Source organism: Harpia harpyja, chromosome W (assembly GCF_026419915.1).
Source record: "Harpia harpyja isolate bHarHar1 chromosome W, bHarHar1 primary haplotype, whole genome shotgun sequence".
Classification (NCBI taxonomy): domain Eukaryota; kingdom Metazoa; phylum Chordata; class Aves; order Accipitriformes; family Accipitridae; genus Harpia; species Harpia harpyja.
In genome coordinates this window covers 34,246,426-34,271,708 of record NC_068968.1, presented here as the reverse complement: position 1 = coordinate 34,271,708, position 25,283 = coordinate 34,246,426, and the positions used below count along the sequence as shown (strand labels likewise).

Sequence of the window (25,283 nt, the reverse complement as noted above, 5' to 3'; positions counted from 1 at the left end):
CAGACAAAAAAAAAAAAAAAAAAAAGAAGAAAAAGAAAGGAGTCTATTAAATGCAATTTAACTCTCTTCATTTAAATAGCTCTCTTCATTTAAAGCATCACTTATGCAAAAGGCATAATCTACCACTTAAACAGAGTTAATATTAGTGCCCACATCGCATCTGTTATGGGTCCCGATGTTCTGTGAAGAAGCATTAAGGTCACTGAGGCATGTAGTAAGTGTGTGTATTGGGTTTGTGTGGCAAGGTTTTGGTAGTGGGGGGGTTACAGGGTGGTTCCAGTGAGAAGCTGCTGGAAGCTTCCCCTATGTCCGAGAGAGCCAATACCAGCTGGCTCTAGAGATGGACCCACCGCCGGCCAAGGCCGAGCCAATCAGCGATAGTGGTAGCGCCTCTGTGATAACATATTTAAGAAGGAAAAAAAGTTGCAGGGCACACAGAAACGGCAGCTGGAGAGAGGAGTGAGAACATGTAAGAGAAACAACCCTGCAGACACCAAGGTCAGTGAAGAAGGAGGGGGAGGAGGTGCTCCAGGCGCCGGAGCAGAGATTCCCCTGCAGCCCGTGGTGAAGACCATGGTGAGGCAGGTTGTCCCCCTGCAGCCCATGGAGGTCCACGGTGGAGCAGATATTCACCTGCAGTCTGTGGAGGACCCCACGCCAGAGCAGGTGGGTGCCCGAAGGAGGCTGTGACCCTGTGGGAAGCCTGCGCTGGAGCAGGTTCCTGGCAGGACCTGTGGATCTGTGGAGAGAGGAGCCCACGCAGCAGGTTTTCTGGCAGGACTTGTGACCCTGTGGGGGACCCACACTGGAGCAGTTCGTGAAGAAATGCAGCCCGTGGGAAGGCCCCACGTTGGAGAAGTTTGTGGAGGACTGTCTCCCGTGGGAGGGACCCCACGCTGGAGCAGGGGAAGAGTGTGATGAGTCCTGCCCCTGAGGAGGATGAAGTGGCAGAAAATAATGTGTGATGAACTGACTGTAAACCCCATTCCCGGTCCCCCTGCGCCGCTGGGGGGGGGGGGGGGGGGTTGGTAGAGAATCCGGGAGTGAAGTTGTGCCTGGGAAGAAGGGAGGGGTGGAGGGAAGGTGTTCTGAGATTTGGTTTTATTTCTCATTACTCTACTCTGGTTGATTGGTAATAAATTGAGTTAATTTTCCCCAAGCTGAGTCTGTTTTGCCTGTGAAGGTAATTGGTGGGTAATCTCTCCTGTCCTTATCTCGACCCACAAGCCCTTTGTTATATTTTCTCTCCCCTGTCCAGCTGAGGAGGGGGGAGTGATAGAACGGCTTTGGTGGGCACCTGGCATCCAGCCAGGGTCAACCCACCACAGTGTGATATGTATTTAGGAGAGTAACAGTACAAACTTGCTTAGCTGAATACTCACAGCCTTCAGTTACACAGGAGATCATCATATAGTGCATATTTGTATAAAAACCCCACTTGAATAGAGCCTGACATAAGTAGGCTTGAACTGCATACACACTTAATCAAATGTCCATGCTTGCATGAGTCTAAAATACACACTAAATGATTGGTCTATGGCAGAGAGCATGTGTTTTATAGCCTATATAAACTACAGATTTAGTTTATTTTTAATATGTTGTAATTGGGAAACATTTCACTCGCTGGCAGATACCACTGCTTAGAATGACTTGTTGAGTTCCCATCTAGTAGCCAAAACAAATAAGGACAGAAGTGCTAATGCCACAGGCAGTATGCAAGCTTGGAAGGGACTCACAGCTCGCTGACTCCAGCATCCTGCTTGGAAAGGACCCTTGGACTTTTCTTGTTCCCAGGACTGGACTGTAACTGACAGTCCCAGATGTGTTTCTGGCCTTGATTTAGCAGAAAAATGTCATTTATTTGATCCATTCTGTTTTATCATCTGCTGCATTGGGTGTCTACAACCATATGCACTTCAAACAAAATTCCGTATTTTCTATCTAATAAAATGAAAGCAGATGGAAAAAGGCAACCAGGCTGATTAACATGCTGAATGGATGGATACTCCTCATTCCATCATGCTTTGAGAAATCCCTGCTCTGCAGTATGATACCTACTGTTTTCTTCCCCAGGAAAGAAAGAGTGTTACTAACTTAGCATGCTTCCCTACAAATAGTCTGCTCACTAGAAGAGGACTTTCAGGCATTGTTTCACTAGATGAATTGCCTGTTTACTATGAATCTCTATGGGAGAACAGGATATGTACAGCCCAGGGTGCCTCTTCCTGCTATTCAGTTTATCAGCCCCAGTCCCAGATACTGGGAGGCAGGGCAGGGTTTATCTAGGTGTGCTGGTTTTGGCTGGGATAGAGTTAATTTTCTTCATAGTAGCTAGTATGGGGCTATGTTTTGGGTTTGTGCTGGAAACAGTGTTGATAACACAGGGATGTTTTAGTTATTGCTGAGCAGTGCTTACACAGAGTCAAGGCCTTTTCTGCTTCTCATACCACCCCACCAGCGAGTAGGCTGGGGGGGGGCACAAGAAGTTGGGAGGGGACACAGCTGGGACAGCTGACCCCAATGGACCAAAGGGATATTCCATACCATATGACATGCTCTTAGCATATAAAGCCGGGGGAAGAAGAAGGAAGTGGGGGATGTTCGGAGTGATGGCGTTTGTCTTCCCAAGTAACTGTTACGCATGCTGGAGCCCTGCTTTCCTGGAGAAGGCTGAACACCTGCCTGCTGATGGGAAGTAGTGAATGAATTCCTTGTTTTGCTTTGCTTGTTCACGTGGCTTTTGCTTTACTTATTAAACTGTCTTTATCTCAACCCACAAGTTTTCTCATGTTTACTCTTCTGATTCTCTCCCCCATCCCACCAGTGGGGGTGAGTGAGCGGCTGTGTGGTGCTTAGTTGACGGCTGGGGTTAAACCATGACACTAGGGCAGCTGCAGACCTCACAAGTACAGTTTCAAAGAGCCTAGCCTGTCATTTTGATATCCACGCTGCTCTCACTTGGATTCAGGTGGCTGGCCCACTCCAGGGGAAGAGCAGGAACTCCTTTCCTCTTTCTTTTTGCAGAAGGCTCGGAGAAAGCTCATGGCTTCATCTCTGGCTTTATGTCCTCTACCACATGCTCTGAAGGATGGGGCCTGCCAGGAGCTGTGATCTGCTCCTCGTAGGGTGACCTGGCAGAGAGGGCAGGATGCTGCCATCTTCCTCCTCCAGTTTGGACCCTGCTTTGGCAGAGAAATCAGAACTGGGCTCATGGATTAGTCCCAAACCATAATAAATGATTAAACCTTTTCCTATCCTCAAGGGATGCCCTGTCTCCTTTCTCAGGTAGGGCTGCTATCTAGCAGCGTTAAGCAGTAGAGGAATGGCAGAGGGGATGGTAGGCTGCCGTCGCCAGCTATTTCATGTTCCTTAGTGTCCGCTTCCTTCCAGGGATGGGATGTAGGGCTGAGGGTTTGGCAGCTTCCTTTTCCTTCCACCTGTCAAGGGGACTGGTGGCAAAACACAGCCACGCCTCGAATGGCAGAGGGAAACAGGACTGGTCATACAAAGTTTATGTCCCTGCTGAAACCCCTGAGGAAGGGGCTTGAAAGACAAGATGAAAGGAGCTTTCTGGGCCCCAGGTTGCTGGCTGCAGCTGCTTTGAGTGCTGCAGGAGAGGAAGCAGGGCTGGGGGATGAGAGATGTCATCCCAAACCAGAGCCCTGCATCTGGAAATCAGATGTGTGCACTGCTGAGCTGAAGCCTCTGTCAAAGAAGTGGCAGTTCTGGTTGCAGGGAGAGTTCAAAGGGACTCATGGAAGAGCCTGACTCACACTGAAGATAACAGTAACGTGCAGGTAAAGATGATGACAGTTCTTAATATACACCTCTGATGTCAATGAAACATGATTTAGTATTTTAATGCTGATGTATTTTACATCTTTCTTACCCTTTGTCAGGACAGTGTGCGGGGCAGCGATGCTTAGAAGCAGTTTGCTGACACAAGGTGTCATGTGCTGGCTTGCCCATTCAGGGCTGTAGTTATGGCAGTGCCATCCCAGTGCTGCTCACTGCTGGACCACAGGCAGCCTCAATGGAGAGAGGATGGGTGCTAAAGCACTGCTGGCCTGAGCAAGGTTTAACACTGCCTTTTGGGGGGACTGTAAAAGAGAGTCTGGGCGAAGGGGAGGCAGGTATAACCTAGACTCTTAATGTCAGACCCCGTGTCTCACCCCACACGTTACTAGTCTTTTTGCAAAGACTCCCACTTTTATGTCTTGCCGCAGCTAAAGGCCTAATGAGATCCCACTGATTGGCAAATGAGCCCACCTCCCCCAAACAGCAGGCAAGGGAGGTTTCCGACTCTGCCTCCCAGCTGCCTGCTCTCACCACTGTAGCATTAAATGAGATGATTGCTGGCAATGCTGCAGCTACTGAGTCCCTGCTATCTGACCCACTCTCCTAAATGACCCATTGTTGTCGTTTAACCCCAGCCAGCAAATAAGCACAAAGCAGCCAAAACCAGGACAGATCTGTTCTTCTAGGTACATCCTTCAGCCATTCCTATTCCCCTTCCTGGCTACCCATCCAGTCTGTTTCCCCCATCCCCTTCTCCAGCCAGCTCTAGTCCTCTTGGCAGACCCTGTCTTCCCTCCCTGCTCATCCCTTGCCAGTCTCCTGCCCTCATCAGGCTCAGCCTCGGACTGCAGTTGCTGAGAGGGATATCACTTAGAGGGAAGGGCTCAGAGTGACAAAATGTGTTTCCAGCACCCCACCCCAACAAGAAAAAAAGTATTTTTGTATATATATATATAGAAAATTATATATAGTTTTTAAATCAGGCTGAGAGAAATGTCCAGAGTGCAAAATTTCATCCCAACTTGGCAACTGAAAAAAACTGTCAAAATGCAAAGATTTGGGCAGTGATGCTCAGCGAGCAAAGCAGGCAAAACCCTCCGTGGCTCGTAGCAGTCTGCCTTCCAGCAAGGCCTTTGGGAGCCCCAACACAGGGCTTTGGGGCTGGTCCATGTCTCCACAGCAGAAGGAGCAGCAGCCCGGAGGGAGCTGGCTGGCGAGCATGTGCCTGAGCCTGTCCCAGGGAGCACTGATGCTGCGGTCACCCTTTCATCTCCCTTCCCAGCTCAACCAGGGATCTGGTTTGGCTTTTTGTGCATGCAATGAGCTCCCTCGACCTCCTGCTCCCACCTCGTGCAGCGCTTCCTCCCGTGATCTGCAATCTGCTGTGGCTCTTTGAAGGGGGGACAGGGACAGATGGCTTGATTTCAGCTGATAAAGGGGCTGCCTTCAAAGTAGAAGCGAGGCGGAAGCCGTCTGGTCTGGCCTGATATCTCTTTCTGGTGCTGTCAACAGGAGGCCGAGGAGACAAGCTGGAGCTGGATGGAGACCAGCTCCATTGCAGGGAACACGGAGGGGAAACAAATTCTCCTTTAAAAACACTCTCCTTGTGCCGTTAAATGGTGTCTGCTTGCCTTTGTTTCAAACAGCTTCTGCCAAGCCCAGTTTACCTCAATATTTAAGGTATGCTCTGGTCTTTGCTCAGTCCGCTGTGCTATGTGAAAGATAACAGTGCTAAATATCTTCAGATGCTCTTGAGGGACAGAATGTGGCTGGCATTTTGTGTGCTGCTGACTTTAAGCTCAACGTGGTAAAACACTAACCATGCTTATCACTTCCCATCCGCAGCGTCTGGCAGTGCTGTGGCTGTCAGGCACCTTGCTGAGCTGAGCCCCGGTGGGTGGCATGGGGCTGGCAGGCTCTCCAGGCCCTTTGCAGCGCATAAACCACAGTGCTGCAATAACTGAGGGAATCGGGAGTGAGCTTAGCAAATAGGGGAGAAGATGAGAGCTGCTACTTCTAGGAATAAAAATAGTTTTTTTCTTTAGGGACCTCAATTTTGCACTTTTTTTTTCAGGATCGGGAGGGGAAGAAGTGTCCCTGCCCTTTGGAGACAGAATAATTTCTAAGCCACATTTGTAAAAATCGGTGATTTCCCTTTGACGGCTCCTGTGCCTTCATCTCAGCTTCCCTGATTAGTCACATAATGAGGATATTTCTAATACAAATGTGTCAGGGGAGAATGAGAGCCAAACAGCGCTTTATCAGAGGAGAATCTGTATCCCCCTCCGGATGCTAATTAGTCATGGAGACGCAGGCGTGGGGGGTGGGGGCGAGGCGAGCTCTTATTTTAGAAGCCAAAATGATTTGTGCCCTCGCAATTTCTCGCACAGGGCTGTAAAGCTGTGCCAAGGTAGAAAGCGACTTGAGATCTCCCTTGGCTTTCGCATCCCCACCCCTCAGACGTGTTTGCCGTGCTGCTGCTCCTGCTGCTGTTTGTGGGGTTATTTCTGTCACAAGCTTGGCTAAACAGAAACTCTCTCCTTATAAATATGGAAATCTGATGATTGAGCTCTCCATCTCTTGGGACAAGTTCAAAGCGTTGCGCTAAAGAGAAAAGGGCTGCTGAGCACTCGGCTTGGTGGCTTTGTTTTCTCTACTAGTGGAGAAAAATCAGTAAGGTTTTAACGCTGGGATCCACCTTTGCAGGACGGGCAAGTGACCTCTCAGGCCATGCTTGGGGCAACGTGCTGATGACTTTGAACTGGTGTCCAAGCCTGAGCATGGTGAGGTGAGGACAAGAGCAGTCCTGCTTGCCCTGTGCTGCCCTCTCAAAGCCATTAGTGTTGCCCACCAAAATCCTGGCTGAACCCATCGGCCTGGATTGTGGGGTCAGGAGGCAGCGCTGGGTGGGTACGAAAGCATGGGCTGTGGCAGAGTCCTCTGCTCCATCCAGGCTAAGCTGGTGTCCACCGCTGAGATCCCCACCTGTCTGCAGTGTGACAAATATGCTTGGGCAGCTGCTCATCTTTTGGGTTGTGTTGGAAGAGTCTACGTTTTTAGATTTGTTAAAGAGCTTTGAATGCCACTGGGCATCCATTATTATTCCTGAGAAATCTGTTGAAACCTCTGTCCTGGAGTGGTGGGCCCCCACAGTGCTCCTTCAGGGCTTTGTTTGGATCCTGGTTTACAGCCTGTCTCCTTTCCTTGGTTTTCTCTGCAACCTCCTTCCTGGGGCCAGAGGTGGCTTTGATCTTGGACAAATGCACAGGTATTTGCTCTTCCCTTAGCATCCTGACTGTTTGCATTTGCATTTGCAGCATTTCCAGATCTTCAACTTCCCTAGAAAGCAGGGTGCTGAGTCCTTGAGATTTCCATGCTGTTGACTTTAACTCTCCTGAGGCAGTTTTGGCTGAGTAGCTGAAGCCAGACGTGGCGATTCCCTGCTGAAAGCCCTCACAAGAACCCTCCGAGCCCTTGCTTGTGAGTGCAGGAGGCGTAAACTTGGAGGCGTACAAACTCAGCTTGTCTAGACAGCAAACAGCTTGCCCAGGGTGCCTTGGGTTGAAGGGTAGTAGGTCTGGCGAACGCAAAGTAGGTGTGCCATGGAGAGGGCAGCCTGTGGTTTAGACGTGAATCCAGAGGCTGAAAAAAAAGTTCTGCAGTCTTCACACATCTCATTTTCATTCCAGAAATGTCTGACATCAAGCTGACACTCAGCAGGCGGCATTGTCAGTTGTGTGGGTCTTGCCGTTGACTTGAGACCTCAGTCAGAGAGCCTTCAGAGCTGGACTCCCCTGCCCTCAGAGAGAGGGGGCATTTACTAGGTGCAAGAGAAAGGCAGGATGAAGAATGATCGATGGAGGAGTGAACAGGAGGAACTATCAGACAGCTCAGAAAAGGATCTGAAGGATTGGATTAAAGGTGCCAGGGGTATTCCAGGAGCAAAAAGCAAGACCTCATTCATCTTACATGTATAGGAGTTGAACATGTAAAAATCAGCAGCCTTTCTTAAAAAAAGAGTCCTAACTGCTAACTGGAAAAGAACGAGTGGCCCCAGAGGTATGCTAGTAATAGCTGTGACATTGAACCACTGATTGGAGCCCTTGGTCTGTTGAAAGGTATGGATGTGGAGCTGTCCCGGCTTTTCCTGCTATTGTTCTTACAGCCAGAGGCTCTGAAAGCTTAGCAATGTCGGATTTGCCATGCTGGATCCAGTCCATGGCCTATGAAAGTGATTATCCAATCTCCAGGATGTTGAAGGGAACTTGCATCACTGGAACAGGACTCTCCTACTGTCATTTGTTTTGTGCCTGGATATTTTTGTCAGAATATATAATCTCTGCAGTCAATATTTTTAGTGTTTCCTTCAGGCAAGCTTTGATCTCATCTTTCATGTACAGCCGGAATAGCCTAGCTGTGTGCAGAGAGAATCCGTAAACCATTCTGTATATGCCCACGACCGTGGCATTTCAGCAGTGATGGCACCACTTGTCTTGCACTTTCCCAGCCAGTTTCTCCGGGTGTTGGGGTTGTCCATGAAAAGGAAGCACAGTTCCTCTCTGCCATGCGGGAGAGTCTCTGCTTGTCTTCATTTCAGGTGGAAAACTCAACTCTCTCTTTGAAAATAGACTTTTCCTCTTTGTGATGCTCCTTTAAAGCTTTGAAGGAGTAAAGATGGGACACACCTTTGAAAGAAGTTCTAAACACTAACCCACGAGCATGAATTCAGACACTACAAGATCCTGCTGTGGTCCCTTATGAGCAGCACTAGGGATGTGCAGAGCACTGCAATTTTCTATAGGATGCAGCTACAGCATGTAGCCAAGAGCCCAGGCTCCTGTTCCTGCCTCTGTCCTCCAAACACACTGTGACCTTGGCTCTGACACGTGTCTCAATTTTTAATCATTTTGAGGATATCCTCCCTCATGAGTTGAGGTTTAAAGAGCAGTTGTAAAGTTGTTTGGGGGGTTTTGAGATCCTGGTTTGGCCAGATGCCGGTTGCTAAACTGATTCTTACAACAGCTACCAAGGAATTGTGATGCTTTATTGCCTTAAATACTCATATGTCTCATGTTGCACCTCAGAGCTGTGTGTACAAAAGGAAAGGTGTAATGTCCTCATGTATATACCCTTTACAAGGAAGGAAATGTTTTGGCATTAGAGCATCCTGAAAACATACCTCAGTTAATAGCTGGTTTATAAATAGCTATTGCATGCCAGCTGCTTGGCAAGTGCTGCAAACAGTGGGGAGTGCAGTGTGGCATTTCTCTAATTTGCAATGTTAATGATCCAATTTAAGTCATGTAAAGTTAGCACAAGATACCAAACCTATAAAGGCATGTGATAATAGTGATGGCCGGTGCTTATGTGCATGAGAAGAGCCTGAAGGGAAATATGATGTTAAATATACTCTATCACGATCGAAAGGAAAGGACCAGGGGCTGCTTGTGCTGCTGGTTTCTCAGAGGGAAATCTTAACAGAAATCATGTAATTACTCCCATTTTTCTTTGTGGGATAATTGCTGGAGGTGACTCATTGATATGTCCCCCTCTTAAGGGAAGGTAACCCTCCAGGGTGGAATGCAGTGGATATGCAAGAAATCTGTTCCATAATAATTCCCTAAGAGACATAACCTGCAACCTTAGATGTTAGTAACACCAGGGGAGCTTGGTATGCTGACTCTAAGAGAAACAACACGGAGGGTGGAGCGGAGTGGAGACACCATGGCCAGGCTCTGTGATATCACCGCAGGGATGGGGAACTGGAACTACTGGAACAAGAATGGTAGGTCCCTGCATTGAGTCCATTGAAGCAAGGAAGTGAAACAATGGGGTTCTGTCAATGCTATGGCCTTACTTCTGATTTATATCATAAGTGCCCAGTTCTGGAGTAGTGACATGCAAAATCATGTCCTCTGGGTGAACTTTGCTCATTATAATACCAAAACACACCTCCATCCCAAAAGCTACCTGCCTCCGAGGTGTGACCACCCCTCACTGAGCATGCACTCTGAATTTTTTTCTAGCATATACCTTTAAAAGTAAAGCAAGGAGATTTTACACCAATCATAATAAAGATATGTATGACTAGAGTCACTCAAGCTCCACCTAAAAATAAGAAAATAGTATAAAAGGGCTTAAGAGAGGAGGAATGCTAGGGAAGATACCATCGTAGACAAGTTGGGAGGACATTGCTGACTTCTGGGATCAGTCGACGGGCTGAACCTCTCTTCCCCGCCATAGGGATGCCTATTGGGTAAGATTCGAACCCTCGGTTATACCGAGTGCTTCCCCGGGAAACTTAGAAATCTCTATAGAGTTTTTTTCCATAATTTAGTGTGCTTGTAGTCGACTGTATTATTATTTGCACGTGCTTTTCAGACAGTGTATTTATCACCGACAATCCAAAAGAACCTGTACTCCTGTTGCTTTAATAAACTGTACTGTTCATTAATCTAGCTGTGATAGTTCGTTGAACACGACCAAACTCCTTAAGTCTGGCTGTTCTAGTTCGTTGAATGTGACTAAATTGAAAGTACGGTGCGCTATTAGTGCGCTATTAGTGCATCCGTAATTGTGATAATTCAATATATTGAACGCGACCGGACTTATAGTGCTGAATTGGGCTCAGAATCTAAGCCTAGCCACCCCCAGCCCTTCTGCTATCTGAGGATAAGCTGGAACGCAAGGGGGTTTATTTTCTGCCAAACTTCTTTATGCCTTAACGCAACATTACTTACTTGGCCCTCAGTTGCTTTCCCAAAGTATTTGGTCTACTTACCGAGTTGGTGCTTCCTCTGTTACCGTAGACTCCCAGGATTAGTCATACATTATCATCTAAAAAAAGGGACTTTCTTCCCTGTGCTGCAAATGCCATTTTTGATTAGGTAAACAGACCTCTGAAGTGTCTTGTTCCCTTTCCACAGCTTACACCTTTCTGTTTGCTGCATTTTGTTCAGCATGAATGTGGCAGTCGGGCAGACCCTTCGCGGCTGGGGCTCCAAGGGAGTGTTTCAGCGCAAGCACTGCAGCACACGAAGGCAGACTGGCACTTCTCTTCTGCCCCCGTTTGAAACAAAGCAAAGATCCAAATTCCTCGTTATCTGCCAGTGAGTTGAGCTACACCGACTGCAGGTGTACACAGTAGAAAGTCATCTCAGTGCCGTTCTGGTTCAATTTAACTAATAAGACTTGAGGTTTTAATCGTGCAGCAATATTAACACTGCTGGTTTTTCAATTGCTGAAAAAATGGCTTCAAATACTGGTTTGTCTTACAATTATAAATGAATTGGGTTCAAAATCTGGATCCTATAGTGGATATTGCAGGCCTAATTTGTTACTGTTAAATAAGATCTGTTCAGCATTTGCTCAGAAAAGAAAAACAGCAATGTTGTAGCTGGTACATTGGCAGAGCTAGTAGAAAGTCAATAAGCAGTTGTTGTTTATTGCTTTTTTGGAACGGAGTCAGTAGCTATCAGAGTGTATTTCAGTGCATCAGTCACTGTGTCACCAAAATGCCATTTATTTTCACTTTGGTATGGGGTGGCAATGCTGAGATGAATGGTTAGTGCTTTGGATCCAGCAGCTTGCACATGTTGATGAAAAGTGCCGACCACATCTTCCTGGGGAGCCTTCTGCTCTGGTCACCATATGATTCTGGAGTTCCTTCAACATGTGAGACTTAGAAAAAAGATGTTTTTCTTCAGCTCACCCAGAGAGAAGGTGAAGGACAGCCATGGTCCTTGGAAGTGGGTAAGGGAGTTTGGAGAACCTCTCGTTCCCGGGATAAACTGGTGTTCTGCCTAAATGAGTCTGGCTTAGAAGCAGGATCCTCTCTTATTAGGACATGTGGGGAGAGGGACCTAAAAAGATCAGGGATCTTATCAGCTTGCACCAAATCCAGATCAGGCTGCCCCAAAACTGGATCAGCTCTGTTGACTTTCTGTGTGACTGTATTGGGTTTGCGTGACAAGGTTTTGGTAGCGGGGGAGCTACAGGGGTGGCTTCTGTGAGAAGATGCCAGAAGCTTCCCCTATGTCCAATAGAGCCAATGCCAGCCGGCTCCAAGACGGACCTGCCAAGGCCGAGCCAATCAGCGACAGCGGTAGAGCCTCTGTGATAACATATTTAAGAAGGGGGAGAAAACTGCACAACAGAAACTGCAGCTGGAGAGAGAGGAGTGAGAATATGTGAGAGAAACAACTCTGCAGACACCAAGGTCAGTGAAGAAGGAGGGGGAGGAGGTGCTCCAGGCGCCGGAGCAGAGATTCCCCTGCAGCCCGTGGTGAAGACCATGGTGAGGCAGGTTGTCCCCCTGCAGCCCATGGAGGTCCACGGTGGAGCAGATATTCACCTGCAGTCTGTGGAGGACCCCCACGCTGGAGCAGGTGGATGCCCGAAGGAGGCTATGACCCCGTGGGAAGCCCGCGCTGGAGCAGGCTCCTGGCAGGACTTGTGACCCTGCGGGAGACCCACGCTGGAGCAGTCTGTTCCTGAAGGACTGCACTCCGTGGAAGGGACCCACGCTGGAGCAGTTCGTGAAGAACTGTAGCCCGTGGGAAGGACTCACGTTGGAGAAGTTTGTGGAGAACTGTCTCCCTTGGGAGGGACCCCATGCTGGAGCAGGGGAAGAGTGCGAGGAGTCCTCCCCCTGAGGAGGAAGGAGCAGCAGAGACAACATGTGGTGAACTGACTGCAACCCCCATTCCCCCTCCCCCTGTGCCGCTCGGGGGGGAAGAGGAGGTAGAGAAAATCGGGAGTAAAGTTAAGCCCAGGAAGAAGGGAGGGGTGGAGGGAAGGTGTTTTAAGATTTGGTTTTGTTTCTCATTATCCTACTCTGATTTGATTAGTAATAAATGAAACTAATTTCCCCAAGTCGAGTCTGTTTTGCCCGTGACGGTAATTGGTGAATGATCTCTCCCTGCCCTTATCTCGACCCACAAGCTTTTCATTATATTTTCTCTCCCCTGTCCAGCTGTGGGGGTGAGTGATAGAGCAGCTTTGGTGGGCACCTGGCATCCAGCCAGGGTCAACTCAGCACAGTGACAAATCAGTTTCTAACCCAGTCTGAAAATCCTCCAGCAATTCCATAACTTCATCAGGCGAATGCACAGCTCCTTAGCCTTACCTCTATAGTTTTCCCTGATATTTCCTTGCAACCCTGCTGCAATTTAAGGTAATCGTTTCTTCTTCTGGTGATCAGAAACATGGAAAAAAAAATTATTCCCTTTTTCTCTTTGGCAGCCCTTTATCTGAAGACAGCTATTATATCCCTCCTTAGTGTTCCCCTTTCTTCTCTGAACAACCCCATTCTTCCAGTGTTCCTGTAGCTTCTAGCTTTTATCTGTAGGACTGCCGAGGGGATTACATCTTCCTTAAAATAATGGGCTCCAAAACTGAATGTTTAAGCTGGAGCCCGAGGGATGCGGAGGAGAGCATGAGAGTCTGCAATAATATGCCTGTCGCAACTGTTTTTCTGCCCTCATCTTTGCTGCTCTGTCTGCAGATAGCCCTACTGCCCTTAACGTGATCCAGCTGTTCACTCTCTTATCTCCTCCAGAAAAAGAGCCTGGAGATATCCTAGAGGAAGGATGCTACAATAAATGTGCGTATGCAATTTCTCTTATAAATGGAAAGTGTAATAACACATGAAATAATGTTTAAATAAATTCCTCCCAAGCCCAAGAGACCTCCGAGTGGTAGGCTGCACTTATATCTTCATGAAGAAAATCAATAGCAGTGCTATATTGCCACTGCACTCTCACTTCCACATTACTCATCCCACCCATACAAATCACAGACTGTGTTCAAGGAAATGGGTGCTCCCAGGGGAGGAAAATGGCTTTGCGCACTTAAGGTAATGATGTTTCAACCACAAATGCACCAGTTTTGTTATGTTGAACCCTGAGGGCTTTGTAGTTCTCGGCTCACTGACTGATATTCCCAGTACTACTCCTCCCTGACCGTACGGCAGTTTAATAACTGCCATGAATGCGCAGCAGCAGGCTGGAAGGCAGGAGCTAACACCATAGCTTGTGTTGTCAGCCTCTGTCCCCAAATGGATTATCTTCTCTTTCACTCCAGTCTCCAGCAAGATGGGGCCCAGCCATAAATTAGATCCTCAGTTTTATCCAAGTCAAGCACACCAGGGAACAACATGCTATATTTCTTTGTAACAGGGTTTCTGCTGCTGTTTTACCCCTACCAGAGTTGCTTGCTCTAAGTGAACATCATTCCAGTTACTTGCTTGAGGTTTTTGAGAATCTTGTTTGTTAACAAGCAGGAATTAATCGAATAGCACAAGTAATTCGGTGCTTGGAAGTGGACGCACCTAATTGGTGTCCCCAGGCAGAATCCCCATCCCCAGCTAGAGACTGTGGAAGCCAGAGATATGAACTCCTCTGCTGTCACCATGTAAAATCTTAGGATGTTTGTACATGGAGGAGGACAGTGATGGAGTGATGAGCAACAGGTAGGGATTGGGCCCATTCCCTCAGGGCATGGCTTTATACTGCTACCGTTCATGTCTCCACATGCTACTCTCCAGCTCTGGGTACCAAAGGGTTTCCTTCTGCTGATCAACAGCAAGCCTCTTAGCTTACACAGAACCAGCAACAGCATCTTGCAAAATTCAAGGACAGTCCCTGTCAACATTTCACATGGACAGGTGGGACTGATACAGGAAGAAGCAGAAGCAGACAAGAAGCCTTGGTGGTCTCATCTGAGATCTCTCCTTGAAGGGTGAGTGCTATGGTTATTTGTCAGAGAATAGCTTTTTCTACCGAGACTTCCTTCACCTCTCTCTGAGCCATCTGCTTGGCTCAGGCCCCACTATGGCCATTCAGTTGCTCTCATCTCCTTCTTGTCACACAGAAAGCCAAAAGGCCGGGCTGGGGTGACTCAACAGGTTTTTATGCCTACCCTAGCAATAGGCCCAGGCTCCCAGTGAGCAGAATTTCCTTTCCAGCAGTAGCTGGGCTGTGGCTGACCTGCTCTAAGAGTGATCTGTGCTGTGTCTCCTAGAAAAAAAAAAGCAACATCCTACAATGCAGCTGGCAGGACGAAAGTGTTAGTACCCTATTAATTAATTAAATAGCTCTGCTCTGTTAGTGTTATGACAGCTTCCTGCCTCTTGAAGCAAGGAAAGTTTCTGGTTAGGCTGGTAGATTATATAATTGAGCTACAGCAGCTTACACCAAAGGCAACTTTGTGACACTTACTTCTCCTTATGGGGCTGACTAGTATCAGCCACTATGTTTTTTGGTATTAAGATAAATACCAGCATGAGATCTAAGCTGGGAGGGGAACAAAACAGTAGCTAGGAAAGCAGGAAAATTATCTGCTACATTTGCAATTCAGGTCTTTTTTTTTTTACAAGAAGCTTTGCAAAGAAAATCTAAAACAAAAACCATAAACACTTTCAAGCCTGCATCAATATGAACTAGGCTTCCTCTTGGTCATATGGCAGGAGACCTCATCTGCATGTAGTTCACTCAGTCTTAAGGTGGGATCCAGTTTGCCTAGCTTAAACACTCTCTTTTCACATACATTTAGGCACCCCACTTAACAATCTTCCCAAAACAGTGCCTTATTCTCTATCTAGTCCAAGGAGAGGAGGTGCTTACATCTAAGGCGACAGGTATCTCAGAGGGATGAAGGCTGCTATGAGTCTGTCTGTCTGCCTCTCTCCCGTATGTTCATCTGCAGATGGGGATGTGGGAGATTTATTGCCAAGCTCCCAGTGTGGTGGATGTGCTGATGAAGATGCCACTGCCACAGTCCCTCATCACCACAGTAGCCTGTTCTGCAACAGTCCAACTAATTGCCACGTTGCCCATTCTGTTTTAACACTGTCACATCATTGACTGCTAGGTAAGACAGACAGTCTGGATGGGGATTTCAGCGCAGAGAAGGGAAATTTTAAATGCAAAATAGAAAAACAGATGGCATAAGCTTCATTAAAATAATATCTCAACTCCTGGGCATCCCATGGAGATCTGTTGCCTTCCAGTGGATATGGAGCTCCTGAGATTTACACTTGGGGATTATTCTGTTCCTCCCTCTCTCCTTATCACAACTCTCTTCTGTTTTCAAAAGGCTTGCTCCATCTGGATATGCCTCCTAATAAGGATGTGCTGGAGACATCTCCTAAGCACTAATGGACACTCAGCCCCCCCCCAGTGCTGTCAGGAGCCTCCTTATCAAGTGATTTGCAAGAAAGAAAGAAGCATGGCTGAGCCCTGCAGTTCCTGACAGAAAGACAAAGTGGGAGTGCTAGAAAAGTAAGAAATACATAATTAATATGGATATAATATCAATAAGGGTTTAAGATTTTGAACTACACGAACCAGGAGATATTATTTCCCCTTGGTGTGAGGTTCTCCACTTTGCTGATGTGGCCCCAGCAGCAAGCTAAATGTTTTACTATTCCACTTACAAACTATATGTAACCTTTAGGAAGTCATTAGAAATATAAACCACCTGGTTAATTTTTCTTGTATCTAACTGAACCCCAAGCAAACATGTGGCCATGAAATGTATTTATTCAAAGGGGGAGAAACAACTAAGGAAAAGACCATTCAAGCAGTGGAATAAATCTGTGTTCACTGCATGCAGCACAGCACATTCTTTCTGTCACACTTCAGTCACTGCAGACTCTGGAAGCAAAAGTTGTATTCATGCTGGGTTGGTATTTAATTGAGCTCATTTGAACCAAGCTTACAGCAAGCACATATGACAGATTTATATATGAATCTTCACAGAGTAAAAAGTGACATTTATGAACCTTCCAGCAGAGCATTCGACATTTGAACAATTGATTCTGATTTAACAGCGAAAAATGCCACTATCTATATGGAAAACCTGTAATAGGATTAAACCCCCAGTTGCTACCATCCCCAACAATGGCTCTGCCAGTTAAGCCATTAAACATTTATGTACTACCTTAATTTTGCCTAGGCTTAAAGAGATGAAAAAAACAATCCAAATCCTGATGAGTTTAATGCAGAAGAGACAAAAGATCGAGTTGGAGGAATGGGGGCCAGAGCCAGGAGATGTGAGCCATTAAACTGCTTGAAAATTGTAAAGGCTGGGCAGATTTTAAGAATAACAGCAGCAGGAGTTGATGTGGATTAAAGGCATGTTACACTGGCTACAGACAATACCGTTAGTCTCATTTTGCCCCAGGTAACCTAGAGCTCATCTGGATATGGCTAAGAGTAGAGAGTTGATCCAAATGCCACTAGATATTTCACCTAATTAAAGAGGCACACTGTATCCACAGGCAGAGAGAGGTGTTTGAGCAGACTTCTCTCTGGAGACAAGGCAGAAAGATGCCCGTCAGCCTTGTCAGACAACTCCTCTTAAGCAGGTAGATTTCACCCACTATTACCTTCATAAGCATATTGTGGTCAGCACTGAGTATTCACTGGGAAGGAGCACTAGCTGGAGAGGAGGTCCTGGCAGTGGTACACCTTTAGCTACTGGAAAAACTATTCAGACTCTCCCAATACCTCCCTTTGCCTCTTTACTGGTGGATAGTAGCATTCAGCAGTGGCTAAGTGGAATAAAATTTTCCCTATGTGGAAAAGCAGAAGTTCTGGCAGAAGGACTCATTCTGTTGTATCTGATCCTTGGAAAAAAGCTGGTAAACTCTATAGAAGTGTGACTACAGCATATTTTCATGTATTAGTCCATTTTAATAATTAGTTACCTTGCAATCGACTATGTCCAGTTGGTAAATTCCAGTTTACAGCAGATTGAATTTCTCCTGTCATATTATTCTCATTTCTATTATTCCAGTTTTCAAGTTTATTCTCTATGGCATTTCTGAGTCTTTGTTGTACTGATGTCTCCCAAATATAGAATCATAGAATCATTTAGGTTGGAAATGACCCTTAAGATCATCCAGTCCAACTGTTAACCTAACACTGCCAAGTCCACCATTAAAAAATGCCCTTAAGTGCCACGTCTACACATCTTTTAAATACCTCCAGGGATGGTGACTCAACCACTTCCCTGGGTAATCCGTTCCAATGCTTGACAACCCTTTCAGTGAAGAAATTTTTCATAATATCCAGTCTAAACCTACCCTGGCACAACTTGAGGCCATTTCCTCTTGTCCTATCACTTGTTACTAGGGAAAAGAGACCAACATCCACCATGCTACAACCTCCTTTCAGGTAGTTGTAGAGAGGGATAAGGTCTCCCTTCAGACTCCTTTTCTCCAGACTAAACAACCCCAGTTCTCTCAGCTGTTCTTCATAAGTCTTGTTCTCCAGACCCTTCACCAGCTTTGTTGCCCTTCTTTGGGCACGCTCCAGCACCTCAATGTCTTTCTTGGAGTGAGGGGCCCAAAACTGAACACAGTATTTGAGGTGCGGCCTCTCCAGTGCCAAGTACAGGGGGACGATCACTTCCCTAGTCCTGCTGGCCACACTATTTCTGATACAAGCCAGGATGCTATTGGCCTTCTTGGCCACCTGAGCATGCTGCTGGCTCACGTTCAGCTGGCTGTTGACCAACACCCCCAGTCCTTTTCAGCCAGGCAACTTTCCAGCCACTCTTGTCCAAGCCCGTAGTGTTGCATGGGGTTGTTGTGACCCAAGTGCAGGACCTGGCACTTAGCCTTGTTGAAACTCATACAACTGGCCTTGGCCCATTGATCCAGCCTGTCCAGACCCCTCTGTAGAGCCTTCCTACCCTCAAGCAGATCAACACTCCCACCCAACTTGGTGTCATCTGCAAACTTACTGAGGGTGCACTCGATCCCCTCATCCAGATCATTGATGAAGATATTAAACAGAACTGGCCCCAGTATTGAGCCCTGGGGAACACCACTTGTGACTGGCCGCCAAGTGGATTTAACTCCATTCACCACAACTCTTTGGGCCTGGCCATCCAGCCAGTTTTTTACCCAGCAAAGAGTATGCCCATCCAAGCCATGAGCAGCCAGTTTCTCCAGGAGAATGCTGTGGGAAATGGTGTCAAAGGCTTTACTAAAGTCCAGGTAAACAACATCCACAGCCTTTCCCTCATCCACTAAGCAGGTCACCTTGTCATAGAAGGAGATCAGGTTAGTCAAACAGGACTTGCCTTTCATAAACCCATGCTGTCTGGGCCTGATCACTTGGTTGTCCTGTACGTGCCACGTGATGGCGATCAAGATGATCTGCTCCATAACCTTCCTCAGCACCGAGGTCAGACTGACAGGCCTGTAGTTCCCCAGATCCTCCTTCCAGCCCTTGTTGTAGATGGGTGTCACATTTGCTAACCTCCAGTCAACTGGGACCTCCCCAGTTAGCCAGGACTGCTGATAAATGATGGAAAGTGGCTTGGTGAGCACTTCTGCCATCTCCCTCGGTACCCTTGGGTGGATCCCATCTGTCCCCATAGACTTGTGTGTGTCTAAGTGGTGTAGCAGGTTGCTAACCGTTTCCCCTTGGATTATCATAGGGGGCGCCATTCTGCTCCCCATCCTTGTCTTCCAGCTCAGGGGGCTGGGTACCTGGAGAACAACTGGTCTTACTATTAAAGACTGAGGCAAAGAAGGCATTAAGTATCTCAGACTTTTCCGCATCCTTTGTCACTATATTTCCCCCCTGCATCCAAGAAAGGATGGAGATTCTCCTTAGCCCTCCTTCTGTTGTTAATATATTTATAGAAACCTTTCTTTATTGTCGTTTACAGCAGTAGCCAGATCAAGGTCTAGTTGGGCTTGGCCCTTCTAATTTTCTCCCTGCATAACCTCACGACATTTTTGTAGTCCTAGTGAGTTGCCTGCCCCTTCTTCCAAAGGTCATAAACTCTCCTTTTTCTTCCTGAGTTCCATCCAAAGCTCTCTGTTCAGCCAGGTCGGTGTTCTTCCCCGCCAGCTCATCTTTCGGCACATAGGGACAGCCTGCTCCTGTGCCTTTAAGATTTCCTTCTTGAAGTATGTCCAGCCTTCCTGGACTCCTTTGCCCTTCAGGACTGCCTCCCAAGGGACTCTGTCAACCAGGCCCCTAAACAGGCCAAAGTCTGCCCTCTGGAAGTCCAAGGTAGCAGTTCTGCTGACCCCCGTCCTTACTTCTCCGAGAATTGAAAACTCTATCATTTCATGATCGCTGTGCCCAAGACAGCCTCCAACCATCACATCACCCACAAGTCCTTCTCTGTTTGCAAACAACAGGTCCAGCAGGGCCCCTTCCCTAGTTGGCTCACCCAACAACTGTGTCAGGAAGTTATCTTCCACACACTCCAGGAACCTCCTAGACAGTTTCCTCTCCACTGTATTGTATTTCTAGCAGACATCTGGTAAGTTGAAGTCCCCCATGAGAACAAGGGCTAGCGATTGTGAGAGTTCTTCCAGCGGCTTATAGAATATTTCGTCTGCCTCTTCATCCTGGTTGGGTGTCTATAACAGACTCCCACCACGATATCTGCCTTGTTGGCCTTTCCCCTGATTCTTACCCATAAACACTCGACCATTTCATCACCATTGTCAAGCCCTAGACAGTCAAAACACTCCCTAGCATACAGGGTTACCTCACTGCCTCTCCTTCCTTGCCTATCCCTTCTGAAGAGTTTATAGCCATCCATTGCAGCACTCTAGTTGTGTGAGTCATCCCACCATGTTTCCATGATTGCAGTTATATCATAGTTTTCCAGCTGCACAATGGCTTCCAACTCCTCCTGTTTGTTGCCCATGCTGTGTACATTGGTGTAGATGCACTTCAGTTGGGCTATTGATCCTGCCACCTTTTTGGGGGGAGAATCCCTAATTCCTATGTGACTGTTCTCAGGTGCTTCTGTGGTTTCTAACGCGCTGACAACCCTTGCGTCTTTGCTGCCGCATGGATCTCCGTTCCCTACCCCCATTGAGACGGCTAAGGTGCTGCATGCATTAGTATAGAGACGTTTCAAATGTGCTCCCGTGTACTCAGCACATCGTGGAGCAGACTGAAGGACCTCGCTAGCACACTGTCCCTCAAACATTGTCATGCCGCCCCCACCTGTATCTCTAAGCAAGCCTGGTTTTATCCCTTTCCCCCTTCAAATCTAGTTTAAAGCTCTTTCAATGAGCCCTGCTAACTCCTGCGCAAAGATCCTTTTCCCCCTTTGAGACAGGTGTACCCCATCTGTCGCCAGCAGGCCTGATGTTGTATAGGCTGTCTTGTGATCAAAAAAATGCCAGATTCTGCCAGTGACACCAATCACGCAGCCAGGTATTGATCATCTGAGTCTTCCAACATCATTCCCTGCAACTGGAAGGATAGCGGAAAAAAACTACTTGTGCTCCTGATCCCTTAACCAGTTGTCCGAAGGTCCTGAAGTCTTTTGATCGCCCTTGGACTTCTTATTGCAAGTTCGTCACTGCTGTTATGATTAAATTTTCTTTGCCAACTCTTGCTTTTTGTGTCCAAGTCATTAATGAACATATAAATGAAATGGCTGTTGGAGAACTCCATTAGCAATCTCTGTTCTTCTGATACTTTCTCCTTCAACACTACCTGATGTGTTTTGAGTTCCTGGGCTTCTCAATCTACTTGCTTTGCTTAAGCACTTAGTTTATAAAACTGAATTTTGTTATAGATCTACCTCAAATTACCTTTTCATTTAATTTGCATGAATTGAACTTGTTATCCCTCAGTCCAAATCTATTTCCTATGATCAGGTCTTCTATAACGTCCTCATGACTTACTAAAACCAAGTCTAAAATAGCACTATTTCCTGTCATGTTAGTGAACCTCTGGAGGATATTTTTATTGCCTAGAAATGAAAGAATATCTCAGACTTACCAATAATAATATCAATTGCTCTCCAACCTGATTCTTGATGTTAAATTATCCAAAACAACTATTGCAGTAGTAATTATCTCTCTAATAACATTACAGAACTCTCTTGGCAGTGAAAAAGGATCTTGGTGGCATATGGCATGCTGGCAGTGATAACCTTTTACTAAACTGTGAATTGTGCTATCATTAACACATACTGCTGCTCCCTGCCTTTTCCTGAAAAGCAGCCACTGGTTTTAGAGTGCTCATGACTGCGATTGCAAGACAGATGTACTGTCCCAATGCACTTGCTCATATCCTGTATCAGTAGCTCAAGGTCTTCCACTTTGCTGCATAATCTTGCTACATTTTCATATCTAACTTTCTGTCTTTTCCTCCCTAGTCACTCTTTCAGCAAGGTCTTGTCTATTCAACCACTTTCTTTTCCTTTGCTGTCCATGGGTCTACTCTGTGACATTCCTTTCTGCACTGCCATGACCAGATTTGTCTGATTATTCAGTTTATCATGTACTCAGGCAGAGCCTTGAGACTGCACAAGTGCTTCCCAGCCTTTTCCTGGTGTTTCTTTAAGGTTTCTCTTATAAATGAGGCCAACACCAGTGTTTGCAGTAGTAATGCAGGTCCTTGGGTAAAACCTATCTATCAGAGAACATCTCTTCATAATCATACACCAATGCCCAAACTTCCCCAAATCTTCTTCAAACCTTAGCTGTTTGCTGACCTTCCCTGTCACTCATTTGGTAGGGGCCAGAGCTATTCCACTGAACATCTGGGCACCCATTTCTTTCAGAGCTTTCCCCAGCATGGCATAGAATCATAGAAAGGCTTGGGTTGGAAGGGACCTTTAAAGGTCATCTAGTCCAACCACCCTGCCATGAGCAGGGACATCTTCAACTAGATCAGGTTGCTCAGAGCCCTGTCCAACCTGACCTTGAATGTTTCCAGGGATGGGGCATCTACAACCTCTCTGGGCAACCTGTTCCAGTATCTCACCACCCTCATCGTAAAAAAAATTCTTCCTTATATCTAGTCTGAATCTACCCTCTTTTAGTTTAAAATCGTTACCCCTTGTCCTGTCGCTACAGGCCCTATTAAAAAGTCTGTCCCCATCTTTCTTATAAGCCCCCTTTAAATATTGAAAGGCTGCAATAAGATCTCCCTGGAGCCTTCTCTTCTCCAAGCTAAACAACCCCAACTCTCTCAGCCTTTCTTCATAGGAGAGGTGTTCCATCCCTCTGACCATTTTTGTGGCCCTCCTCTGGACCTGCTCCAACAGGTCAACCTCAACCAGCTCCAGCAGCATCCTGTCAATGTTATTTGTTCTGATGTGAAGGACAACCAGGGGACTGCTTCCTGCTCCTATGGGAAATTTTCCAGACTTAGATTCCCATTTTTTATTAGCACAGAGTATTGTGCTAATATGATGATTCTGCTTCCAGAACTTCAAAAATATTGCTCAGAAATAGCACGAGTATTTCTATGTGAACCTTTACAAACCTACAAACCCTCCACCTCACAGTAACACACAGCTCTATCTTTTCCTAGTAGTCCAAGTCTCTGATCCTTTCCCTTTTGCTTGCAGTTATCCTGTCTTCTCTTCTTTTTACAGTACCTCTATATTATCTTCATTCTTTTTCTGGCCATGCCTTGATCTTAGCTTGATAAAAATCTGTACGTTTAAAAAGCTATGCCTTCTTTTCAAGGCATAGCTTCCTTCCTCTACCGCAGCCCAAGATAAAGGGTCCTTGCATGTTTGTAGGTCAGTTCCCTGAGCAGCAGAATCGCACTGATAAACTGCTCTGTGAGTTGTCTGAGCTGAGCTAGCATGCTCAGCCACATGCATGGAGAACTGCATATGATCCCATGAGCACCTCACCATATGTCAGACCTTGGATTCAGCCTTTTTACTCTCCATCATCAAAGACTCACCTAATTTCACTTGAAGTGGGGATGGCTTATAGTTCACGGCTACAGTCTCTCCCTCTCTCGTATCACAATCTCTGTCCGAAATAGATGCAGCTGTTGGATCCTGTTAAGAAAGAAAACGAAACAAAACAGAATGGTTTAGCTAAAAGTTATGCAGTCTCTTCTCTAACTGTTAGGTGAGTCCATTCCCACCCGCATTCAGAGGGAACAGAGAACATGCTGGTTTTTTGAATGGCTGAAACCTAGGGGCAAAACACAGAACTTTGGAAGCACGTTTAGTACGCTATACCTCTGGAAACACCAGATTTCAACATCTGACTCATATGATGGATGATACTGGGAATATATGGAAGATGGGTCACCAGTTCAAATTCAGCCTGGGCTGGCAGTAGTCCAAAACCATTTTCACATGATGACTCTTCAGGGTGTTGTATGAAATGCATTTACAATTTCAGCTGAGTTCCAAGTGGACCAGTCAACCTCATGATTAAAACTAAAAAGCTCGTGACCAGCTGTGTGAAAGTCCAGCTCAGAAGAAATGAGGACTGAATGAGTAGGAGAATTCAATCTCCGGTCCCTCTTGGAGAGGAATGAAGAAGTCTGTACTTCCCAATCTGGACCTATTTTGTAGCTAACTGGAAAGATTTAATTTCAGTATCTGTCAGCACAGCACCTTTCACTGTCACTGAAATCCCCCCGAAAACCAAAGCTCCCCAAACACGGAGTCCGCCCCATCATGCCTACTTGCAGACAAGCTAATCCAGGTAGTGTTGTACTCTGGTACAGCGCATCAAAGGATTCAGATAGACAAACTACCAATTCAGGCAGCTCCAGCACTGATGAAAATATTTAAAATCCTTTCATGGCAAACTTCAAACCTGTTGGAACTGTCTCTGTTTGGCACCATAGTGAAAATTAAAATTGGTTTTCAAACACATTCACTTCTTCCCACATAGAAGCTAGAAACTAAATTGAACATGCATATATATATATATATATATATGGGATATGTAAGGTGGTAAGTGGCAGGCCACCACCTGGGTCCAGGCTTCCCAGATGAGAACCTTTTCTTTGACAGTCTAGGAAAAGGCAGGATGCAGCCATTTTTAAAGAGCATGACTCCAAGAGCTGGATGCTTCCTAGTGCTACTGAACACAACCAAGTCCTTGGAGCCCCAATCTGCTGGCTGCAGGAAGGCATGGGAGTAGACATGTTATGGTAAAGGACATGGTGTGATGGCCAGATACTGCCTCCTGTGCTGGTGCAGTCCAGCACTTGAACACATGAGCTCCCATGTGGAAGGAACCCACAGCCAGAAGTTCACATGGCAGGGAAAGGGCCTGGCCACCTGGACTAGCTCAGGTTCAAACTGTTAAAATTATACTTAAACTCTTTAAATCAAAACCAGCCCCTAATTTTCTTGGAAGCTGATGTGCTGACAGTAGCTTCTCCTTGTGGGTAACCTGCCAGTGACATTAGACATCCATTTGCATGAACAGCAGCAGGAGAGAAATGTTCTGAGGTGCCTTTGAGGATCTGGAAGGTCCTGGACCAGAGGACTCAGCTAGAGCAACCTCAAAGCTGGGCTCTAGACCAAAAAAATAGAAAAGGCTTCCTAGACCACCAGAGAACAGAAAGATGATTTTCAAAGAGTGATTCATTCCATCCTGTCTTAGACACTCATCTTAAAAGGAGACAAGTCCATCCCTGGAGATGAGTCTTCCTTTCCCCTTACTGACTACAGAGAAGGCCTGGCAACTGGTGGAGACTGCACCCCTGCCCCTG

At 46.5% G+C, this 25,283-nt stretch overlaps 1 protein-coding gene across 3 annotated transcripts in view; it reads right to left on the bottom strand.

Moving 5' to 3' along the window:
- The window catches only part of LOC128136246 (protein FAM219A), a 172,731-nt gene that overhangs the window by 31,159 nt on the left and 116,289 nt on the right, over window positions 1-25,283 (bottom strand). For all 3 annotated transcript variants that reach the window (XM_052775505.1, XM_052775507.1, XM_052775506.1), the window contains exon 2: window positions 23,502-23,601. In XM_052775505.1, coding sequence (XP_052631465.1) covers window positions 23,502-23,601 — 100 coding nt within the window. The remainder of the gene's footprint in view (window positions 1-23,501; window positions 23,602-25,283) is intronic.